Source organism: Strongylocentrotus purpuratus, unplaced genomic scaffold, assembly GCF_000002235.5.
Source record: "Strongylocentrotus purpuratus isolate Spur 01 unplaced genomic scaffold, Spur_5.0 spur5_scaffold_2, whole genome shotgun sequence".
In the NCBI taxonomy this organism is placed as follows: Eukaryota; Metazoa; Echinodermata; class Echinoidea; order Camarodonta; family Strongylocentrotidae; genus Strongylocentrotus; species Strongylocentrotus purpuratus.
This window is the reverse complement of record NW_022145605.1, coordinates 33,366,576-33,377,715: the sequence shown is the minus strand read 5'-3', so window position 1 is coordinate 33,377,715 and position 11,140 is coordinate 33,366,576. Positions and strand designations below refer to the sequence as shown.

At 38.6% G+C, this 11,140-nt stretch overlaps 1 protein-coding gene across 1 annotated transcript; it reads left to right on the top strand.

Moving 5' to 3' along the window:
• The first annotated feature begins 3,759 nt into the window (after positions 1-3,759).
• Positions 3,760-10,815, top strand: LOC100889227 (trypsin-2). Its single transcript, XM_030991351.1, has 7 exons — positions 3,760-3,831; positions 4,828-5,002; positions 5,754-6,058; positions 6,697-6,836; positions 8,289-8,472; positions 9,825-9,959; positions 10,705-10,815. The coding sequence occupies exons 1-7, from the start codon at positions 3,762-3,764 to the stop codon at positions 10,764-10,766; spliced, it is 1,071 nt and encodes a 356-aa protein (XP_030847211.1). The 5' UTR covers positions 3,760-3,761; the 3' UTR covers positions 10,767-10,815.
• The last annotated feature ends 325 nt before the right edge of the window (positions 10,816-11,140 follow it).

Genomic DNA, 11,140 nt, shown 5'->3' with positions numbered 1-11,140 from the left:
CACAAATTTATACTCGACAATAATTATCTTAGGGGGCAATTTTCAGGAAGGTAATTGTCCTCGGGGTGGTTGTCCTTATAAGGGGTAATTTCCGGGGGTAAGTGTCATGGGAGGGTGGGGGGGGGGGGGGGGGGGGGGGGGGGGGGGGGTCATTTTCCGGGTAATTTTCTGGGGGTGATTGCATGTCCAGGGGGTGATTTTCCTCATACGGCTGAATATTGCTTGTTGAATTAACGTTTCCTTTTGAACAAAACTAGAACTAAACATCATATAAATTGTAAGAAAAGGAAAACCCAAAAGTATACCAGACGAGTGCATGAAGCTAGAGTTCAGAGATTTGCCTTTTTGTTTTCTTTGGTTATGAGCTGAGGCCGGTGTGACCGGTGTGACCGGATCGTCCGAGGGACGATCCGTGCGGTTTGCTATCCGCACAGTCTGTCCTCATATTGTTTTACGTGTATAGATTTGATAAAAGGAAGCAACTCGGTAAATCATGTAGTAGACATTTTTTCTAGAAATTACATAATAATAACTCTCTACATTTTTTTAAAGCAAATGGGCCAGCCCTTTTGAAAGTAGAAGTGAATATTTTATTTAAAACCTATATTCTATGAATATCGGCCCCACAACTGTTGTAATCGATTATACTTTTGTACGTGGCTTCGTTCTTCAACCAACTCACTACTAGTATCCGGCACCTATATATCTATCCTACTACGAAGCACATTCAGTTAGCATTTGAGACCGTATTTTCGACATCGGATACTAGATAGGTGTAACTAAATATGCTTTGTAGTAGGATAGATCTATATAGGTGCCCCATAACAAAAAGGCAAATCTCTAAAATCTGTCACTCGTCTTGTCAGAGTCCTTCTTTATATAGTCATCTTCAATAGCAATTCTCATGTGAATTTTAATGCAAGGGCTGAGCCTGCCTGTACAAAGCATATCACTATTTCCTTATTCCCTAAACTGTGACAAACTCCATGCCTAAAACTTACTAATAAGAATATTCTTTAATTGTTAAGGATGAATATATAGGCCTTGAATTAAAGGAATGACTCGTGTCTATACAGTGTCTGCCTACAGCCTAGTATGTATCATGTTGGGATTAGCGGAGTGAGAGAATATGTATCAAATGAAATGCATTGCATATGCTTTTTGCTTTTTGCAGAAGCAAAGTTACACAAACACACACGCGCGCGCACAAATTAATGTTGGTTGATATTTGATATTAGATATTTGATATGTGTGGCATATGATTAATTTTGTTAGGGGTGTTATTTGGATCTGCAAAGACCGAATTAATACCCAAATCCCAATTGTTTTATTCAAACATCAGTCACCTAAGCAACTTTGGCGCAAGTCTATGCCTCATGTTCATTCAAGCGTGAACACATACCACACAAAATGATTCTAAATGATTTGGGATAAAACTCTCTTTCATAAGCTGTATACTAATTTACTTTTCATAGATGATTTTTTTATATAATTAGATGTAAAATTTTTTTTGACTCACACTGTATATGCTGTTGTTACAATTGTTATCCTTAAAAAGGAGTTTGAGGATTTCGATCTACTTAATTATAACTGACAAATTAGACTTAAAAAACTTTTTATTTATGATAGATGATAGATATAGAAGCTCTATAACATTCACATTTATCAATATCTTGACGATAGACAATTAATATGAGTCTTTAATTGGCATGTATATTTTTAGTTGTTAAGAATAAGGTGTATTTACGTTATTTTGGGAATTATACAACATCAACATCATAAGAAATATAATGAAAAAATTTAGTGTCACATAAATTGCAGTGATCGAACTAACAAGCTTCCTTTGTGTGTGTGTGTGTGTGTGTGTGTGTGTGTGCGCGCGGTATTTATGTATTTACTGCTGGTAACATAAACACAAAATACACAACGATAATATGTCATCATCATCTTTGTTCAATGTAAACTTAAGATATTGATTTCACTTTGGCTAACAAATAACAAGAAAATAACCCCTCAATGCTGATACACACCATTCCAATCAGGCGCGTACACAGGGGGGTTGGGGGTTAACCCCCCCCCCCCCCTTTGGTATTTTTCTGTGTGTAAACCCCCCCCCCCCCCATAACCCCCTTTGGATTTTTTTTTCTTACCCCCCCCCCCCCCCCCCCCGCTTATTCAGCGGCTGGCTGAGCCGTTGCGAAATTTTCGGCCCGATTTATAAATGTTAAACCCCCCCCCCCCCTTTGAAAAAATCCTGCGTACGCGCCTGATTCCAATACACATCATCTTCTTGATGGGACGCACAACAGCCCTGTCAACGATTAACAGGACCATTATAAATTTTCTCTTCATTAGCATTACATTGTAACCAGTTCATTCGTCAAGATCACAGGGTTATCAACCTTTAAGTAAATATTGATGCATGATACCTTACTTCGCGTTTTAAGAAACACACGATGTCCACGATACGTACATGATTCATTGTGTAGCTTATCAACAGACTTACAGTTTTAAAGTGGACTGACTACGATACGTTTTTATTCTTGTTCATGCATGTCTAATTACTATAGGAGGACATGAGAGTTTGCGCATAATGTATGGAAGATTAAAATTGGATTAACATACATACATGACTGTACGAGATTTTGCATAGTACGGAATAAATGGTAACGTAAAAGGAAACTATATCCACAATTATGTGCATGTGAGTATTATTATTCTACCAACAAAAACCCGATGCTGATGTCATGTCTCCTCTTTAATCTCCTCTTTCGAATTGTTAGTAACAAAATTCATTGGTTGAAACGAGGCTCATTGAATACTTTGAAATTACCATTATTCGGAAAACATTGACCTATTCCGGCAGCGCCATGGTCTCTGTAATGTATAATGTTCCTTTTCATCTTCCATATTATGCCTAATGCACTGCCAAACTTAAATTTCAAAATTAATTTGAACGTTTCAGATATACATTATGTACTTATTTAAGTGTCTCAGTTATACAAAAACGACAACAACAACAAATAGACTCAATTTTACTCAATCGCTTTCCTCCCTCGCTAAACTTAGAAACTTAAAAATAAATTTGATTAAAGGTATGAGAATACATTAATTCATGTCCATTTGTATGAAAGAATGACCAGCTTTTTTCAAGTTGACCCGGTAATGTATTATTATACCAATGGGCCAAGGTGCTTATTAGTATACTCAATGCATTTGCTTCCTTAGTTTGACTGCATGCAAACTCTAAGCTATTAAAAGCCGAGTTCTTGTCATGCTGCAATTCTCAAAGAAACCCTCTGGATCGCAATGGGGAAACTTTTAATCATAATTATAGTAGTTTTTTGTTTGTTTAATCATAACTTTCTATTTATCCGATTGCATTCACACCTTTCACCAGTCTGTTTCTCTGAATTGTATGCTTCCTTTTATATAGCAGTTGTCTATCAAGATTGGATTTTCCTGTGATTATCTTTGAAACTCGTTTTTCCGAAGGTTCATTCTGAAGGTTGATTATTCCGAAGATTCATAATTCCAAAAAGTGCGTAATTCTGAAAGTTCGTGTATCCGAATGGAAAATAGGATTAATTAAAAATGAAATAGGTTCGTCATTCCGTCACATCGAACCTTGTATTATTTTTTGGAATAACTAACGTTTGGGACACAGAACCCAACTTCATTTTCGAAATCCCCTTCTATCCGAAATTTTCTCTTCGGAACTTCGAGAAAACGAATGCACTCCATTTGAAAAAGGCAAGACTATGCTGACACGGCTATGTCTGGTGTGTTTGCTGGCGGTGATTTCTCCTGTTCTCACTCAGAACTGGCAGGGTAAGCTCACGTTGTCCTTATCATCATCGTCGTCATCGATATCTTTTTCATCATCAGGAACATTCTTCGTCAGCATGATTATGATGATTATCATCATCAACCGTATCATAGTCATCGTCTTCAATATTTGCATTATCACCATCAGGCGCATGTACGCGGGGGGTGGTTTTGGGGTTTAACCCCCCCCCCCCCCCTTGAGTTTTTTGTAAGTGTATGTTTTGTGTATGTTTTTTTAAAACCCCCCCCCCCCTTTTGAGTTTGTTTTTTGTTTTGTTTTTTGTATTTTTTTTATAATAATAATAAAACAAAAACAAAAACATTATGCCAATGGCTGACCTAAAAAAAGGTGTCCTACTTACCCCCCCCCCCCCCCCCCAACGGAACAAAATGTCAATTTTTCAAATTTCGAGACAAAAAAAAAAAAAAAAAAGTGTCCTCTAACCCCCCCCCCCCCCCGAAATTTTTTGCCCGATTTTAACCCCCCCCCCCCCCCCCCCTCTCCCTTAAAAAAATCCTGCGTACGGCACTGATCACCATCAACATCATTATTATCATCAACGCCATCAACACCATCCGACTATCCTCATTAATGTCACCAATCATTATCATCACTATTATCATCATCATGAACAAATACGTCCTCTGTGATCTCCTCGCAACTTTCCAATCTCGATCATTTATTTCCTTTCTCCTCCTCTTCTTTTCACCTCATAGTTATTTTATTGTGTATACATAATTACACAAACCCAAAAGGTATTATATATATATATATATATATATATATATATATATATATATATATATATATATATATATATATATGAGGGTATTATGATAATGCATTGTGGGACTTTCGTGTCGACAAATTGGGACATTATGAGCAGCAGATGAAATCATGGCAGTAAAAGTAAATCTGAAGTAGTATCAGCTAGTAGAATATAATTCCTTTAAAGGATTCAGTTGATTTTTCGGACTCACCCTTTCATTTTCATATAGCAAGACCCGACGAATGTGGTAGAAAACATGCTGGGATTAGCACGCAGATCGTAGGGGGTGAGCCCGCAGAGGAATATGCCTGGCCCTGGCAGGTTGCAATGCTTGAGAATGGAGAACATATATGTGGGGCGTCATTGATCGACCCGTGGTGGATCATTACTGCTGCTCATTGTGTGTAAGTATGACAATGTTACGGTCTTTACTGCTGCTCATTGTGTAAGTATGACAACGTTACGGTCTTTACTGCTGCTCATTGTGTGTACGTATGACAATGTTACGGTCATTACTGCTGCTCATTGTGTGTAAGTATGACAACGTTACGGTCATTACTGCTGCTCATTGTGTGTAAGTATGACAATGTTACGGTCATTACTGCTGCTCATTGTGTGTAAGTATGACAACGTTACGGTCATTACTGCTGCTCATTGTGTGTAAGTATGACAACGTTACGGTCATTACTGCTGCTCATTGTGTGTAAGTATGACAACGTTACGTCAGTTACACGTTTATAATTCCATATTTTGTTGTTGAAAATGTGTTCTTCATGAACGTCGATATCTTGGTTCTTTTTCAATTGATGCAATTTTTAGTTTTATACCATTTCCTTTGCCAGATCAATTAATTTTGCCTGTTAATCTAATCATCTGTTTAAATTCATTTTGTATTAAATTATGTAGCATTTATTTATCTATACATTCATTTATTCTTTTATTCAAAGATTTATTCAAAGTTATTTTATTTGTATTCATGTATAATTTATTCACTTATTAATATTAATTGATTGTTTCATTCAACTATTTATTTGAAAATTTGATTGCTCATTTAACTTGTATTTATAAATAGCATTTAATCATTATCATCATCATCGTCGTCGTCATCATCGTCGTCGTCATCGTCGTCATCTTTATCATTTCTTTGCCTCTCAGGGACCCGTGTTACCTCTGCACGCCGCACGTCTTTGAGTTCCGAGTCGGCTCCATCAGCCTCACATCGAAAACCGACGTCACCCAGGTCCGTCGCGCATCCAGAATCTTCACCCATCCCGAGTACGATCTCCTCGATGACGAGGAGGATGACCACGACATCGCCTTGTTCAGGATGTCGCAGCCCTTTAATCTCACCCACGATTATCGCGTGAATACGGTCTGTCTTCCGACGGAGGATATGGATGATGAGTTCGGTGCTGAAAAGGTCGCTACGGTCACAGGCTGGGGTACCCTTCAGAGTGGAAGTGAGCAAATAAAATGAAATCATTATATTTGTTTTTAATTCATTTATCTATATATTCATCGAAATGATTATTTATTGTCAATTGATTTTGATTTATTAATATAAACACGATAATATTTCTAAACAGTGACATGACAGGATTCCATTGGGGCCGTGTCAAACAATGAACATATATCATGGCGGGGGGGGGGGGGGTGAGGTCACCTTTTTTAGGTCAGCCTAGGCATAATTTTTTTTTTTTAATAATAAAAAAATAACAAAAAACACACATTAAAATACCAAAGGGGCGGTTAACCCCCCACCACCCCCACCCTCCCCCCCCCCCCCCTGCGTACGCGCCTGGTAACGATATTTATTCAGTATTTTAAGTAATCTGTGTTGTGCCTTTTATAGCAATAACGCTTATATTTTCATGTTTGAAACAGTTTATCATGTCGTTCGTTTGGAAATACATAAGTTTGATATTTAATATTTAAAAAGATAAGAACGACACTCTCGCAAAGACTTTAGAGAAACCAAATAAAGGGCATTTCGGTGAACAAATTGATTGCAAATTGAAGGTCTAATGCCTTTGGTTGACTTTCGAAAGTCTTTGCGACCCTCTTCAAAGCTGATCAATACTTCTCCCCTGTGCTCCAGAATCCGATTTCCCTGACACGATGTACCAGGTGAACGTCCCCATCTACGACCAGGAGCAGTGTAACAAGTCCCTCAACGGTGAAATCACGGACAACATGCTGTGCGCTGGCCTGCCAGAGGGAGGAGGCGATGCTTGTCAGGTAAATCACTGCTCAGGGCGGATCTAGCTTTTTGCTAAGGGGGGGGGTTGACCAATAATGACGATGCAGAGCATCGTCCACGAGCCGCGAAGCGGCGAGCCGATTTTTTGGGGGGTGTTTATTTGAACCCCGTAAGTGATGTTTTCCTGGCATCTATTAACACAATGGAGACCATAAAAAGCAGTGCATGATAACGTCTTTTTAAATCAAGTAACAGTTAAATACACAGTTATATCCAGAGTTATCATGTATTGCTTGTCACTACACTCAGACCAGACTGATAAAAAAGTGAGCAACTTGAACAAGTAATCCAGGAAATGAGCAGCCCAGCTCAGCGTGCGTTGCCAGGTTAAATCTTCACAAAATCCCCACCCAAACGACACTTAAAATATCCCCAAAGTTGCCAAATTTTGACAGAAAATCCCCAAATTCGTTTTTCATAAAACTCAATATTATTTTCATTCCCAAATATTTATTTTTCATCCCCAAATACTTCAACAATCCCCCAATTTTTTTTTTTTTAAATGTGGGGATTTTGGGGATGAGAATCGGCAACGCTGGCCTAGCTTGTCACTTCGGCGGTGGCCCGTGTCCTCAAAAAAGCTGATGGGGGGGGGGGGGGGCAAGGGACTCTGTGACATTTGTTCGCCCAACCCCCCCCCCCCCCCCCCTCCCCCAAAAAGAAATAATAATAATAATAATAATAATAATAAATGAAATAAATACATAGAAATAGAATAAAATAAAATTACAAGTTTTAAAAAAAAGATAAGATTTAAAAAAATGGTCCCCGGATTTTTTTTTTGGGGGGGGGGGGGTTGCAACCCCCCCAACCCCCCCCCCCCCCCTGGATCCGCCCCTGCAGTGCTGCACATAAGACGTCATTTGTTTGACCAAGGAGTTTTAAGAGCTGGAGCCCCAACTGCCAACAAATTGTTTGCCGTTTTCTAATGTTCCACAATAGAATCTACAGGTGTGCTGTTACCTTTGATGTCAGAGGTTCGATGCCACCAATATCATTGGAAAGCTTGAGTTAGTAGTGATTTTTTTTTACCATGAAATATCTTTAATATTTCACTTTTTATTTAAACTAACAAGGGAAAATCGAAAAGATGATTAAATATGAATACAAAAACATTATTGTGTCAGTGGGCCGCAACAGTAGGGACTTTTAGGTTTGCGTGGAGTGCTACGTGTGACGTCCTTTTAAGGCATAGCAGTCACACCTAGCAGGTCCACTCTGATAGACTTGGTTTTGAGGGTTAATGCCTTGCGAAAGGCACGAGCGCGTTGACTTCGTTTCGAACGAGGGATCTCCCGCCCACGAGACCACTGCTCTACCACTGAGCCTATTTACGCGCCTGCACATTTCAATATCACATACTTTTCCATGCACACATTAATACATTTTTGTCCTTTGATATCATTCTCTATGTTTATTTCTTTGTAAAGGGGGACAGTGGAGGCCCACTGGTAGCACTGGGAGAGGGTAACAGCGACCAGTACTACCTAGTTGGGATTGTAAGCTGGGGTGAAGGGTGTGGCGACGCAGACTCCCCCGGTGTCTATACCAGAGTAACTCGCTTCGAGGACTGGATCCTGCCGATCTTCAACAACAATTATACCTTGGATTCATGTAAGAATATTCTCCCCTTTGTTCTCCACGATAGAGTAATTAGGGACTTTTAGATTCGCACGAAGACAATGTGGATTGCTACGGTCGACGTCCTTCTAATACACTGCCTTGAATGGACGTCTCACGTATCAGTCCACGCAAATCTAAACTAGAACATAGTGGTCCCCGTGTTAAGCCTACGGAAATAGAGAATTCGGTAGTCGACTGGTTAAAATCGGAACCGATATTTTTTCTAAAGCTGAAATAATTTGTCAACTATGTATTTTTTATAAAGGCATTATTATTCAATTTTAGTTATTCTATGACACGATTACATTTATGTTTTTTAACTTTTGCTATATACGAACCTAGTTTGTACATTACTCTTTAATATGTTGAACAATGCAGAAATTAAATCATACAAACAACAACAAAATAATAATTAAGGAAAGTGATAAGAGCCAGAAAGACACTATATCACTCATGTACTAGTAATAATAATAATAATAATAATAATAACTTTTATTTACCCAGGGTAGCCACTTCAGTTATGAAACTGTTCTTCCAGCGGGCCCTGCATAACATAATATGTTATTACTACCCTTCTCCAATCTAATATGCTGAGCGCCTAGCTAGAAGGCAGAAGGTCCCATTGTTATACGTCTTTGGTATGACTCAGCCGGGGTTCGAACCCACGACCTCCCGTTCATGAGGCGGGCGCTCTAACGACTGAGCCATCATGCGTTTTTCTCACCGGTGTCTCCCGATGGGCAACATTCAATTTTTTAAACAACCCGCTATTTCTTCAGCAGCACGATGTCCAACAAAAATGATTTGCTTTCGCAATTATTTCTTAAGAAAGTCGTACTGTCTATCTCATCAACATAACCAGTAATTTTCCACATAGTTTTCACCCTATCACACCAGGGGCCCGTTACACAAAAAGAAAAATTTCAATGACAAATGACAAAAATCAGTGACAAATCTGCTGATAACCAATCAGAAGCAAGGATGATACTAGCTTATAACAAAAACTATCATTTGTCATTGATGACAACTTTTGTGAAATGGGGCCCAAGATCTGACTAGACCATGTTTTATTTACTGGATCCCAGCCCAGCACAATTATGTCCTTCGGCAAGACATTAATTCGCATGTGCCACTCTTCACCCAGGTGTAAATGTGTAACTGGCCATTGCAGGGGTAATAGTGATTATGATTACAGGGTCGCAGGGAAGAACAGTAACTGATGTGGCTACACCCTGGGAAAACCAAATAGTTTTCAATCATTAATATAAACATGAAATTATGAGTATTCGTCAAAATGGACGTCTTTAATAGGTCTGTCCAACTTTTATATATATATATTTCAGATGTTCCGTGTGTTTGCCCAGAATATATGTCTGCCGCAGTCATAGCAGGATTGACCTCTTTGTCAATACTTTTAGCTGTCTCACTGGGCTTCAATACAGCGCTCACAATCATGTGGAAAAAGAAAAGCAAAAAAGGTGAGAAATTCCACCAAAAATATTGAATGCATAACCTATGTCTTGCCTGATGCCATTCGAATCATCGTAAGAATACAGAACAATTTGTTAAACTCTGTAAATTCCCCTATCATCACAATCAAACAATTAAACCCTAAGCTTTCATGACCTGTTGTTAATCACGTCATAAATACATCAATGAACGTGTAATGAGAGCCTCTGTGTTTTTCTTTTCTTTGGGTCACTTTTGAATTCCTCTAAAAACATTAATTCTTTAATTGAAACAACGATTATTTTAAACTATTTAAACTATTTGAGCATATTTGTATTTGTACGACCTTATATGTATTGGGGGGGGGGGGGCACTTGTTTTTCGAAGGTTCGTTTTTTCCGAAGGTTCATATTTCCCGTGCCTTGGGGTTCATAATTCCGAACATTAATTTTGTTGCTTTATTCCGGAGGTTCGTTTTCCCGAAGGTTCGTTTATCCGAAGGTTCATAATTCCTAAAAAATGAATTAGGGTTCATAGTTCCGAAGGTTCATAATTGTAAAGGTTCGTATTTCGGAAAGTGAGAAAAGGGTTCATAATTCCGAAATTGAAAAAAGGTTCATAATTCCGAAAATGAACCCTGTTTCATCTTTGGAATTAGCCTTTCCATGGTACATTTACATTCCTGAAGAGAAATCATGAAGTAAACTTCTTCTTGTTCTTCTTTTTCTTGTTCTACGATCACAAGACATAGTTATTTTTATTTCCCCTTTTCAGGAGTCCAAGATGGAGGGAAGGGAGACATTGGACACGCTATGACAGACACAGAGGGAACATGATTATACACACACTAAGCGATTCTCACTCTCTCTCTCTCTCTCTCTCTTTCTATCTCTATTTCTCTCTCTCTTTCTATCCCCCCTCTCTCTCTCTGGATAATTATTCATCGACACTTGGCCATCATGCTTTTTCCACAACTCTCAGTTTCTAGCCTTCTCAAGGAGCTCCATTCCCTGGTCTGTCTGTTCAGTGATTGGTCAACAAAACATCATGTGACCAAACATAACATTGCTATGATGTTACCCATTAAAAAATGTGCTATACCGTGACAACATCCATCGTATAGTATGGATGACGTCATAGATGTGCGATCGATCGGTGACAGAACTTTTTTTTTTTAATGAATTTTGATTTGAAAAATATAAAACAAATT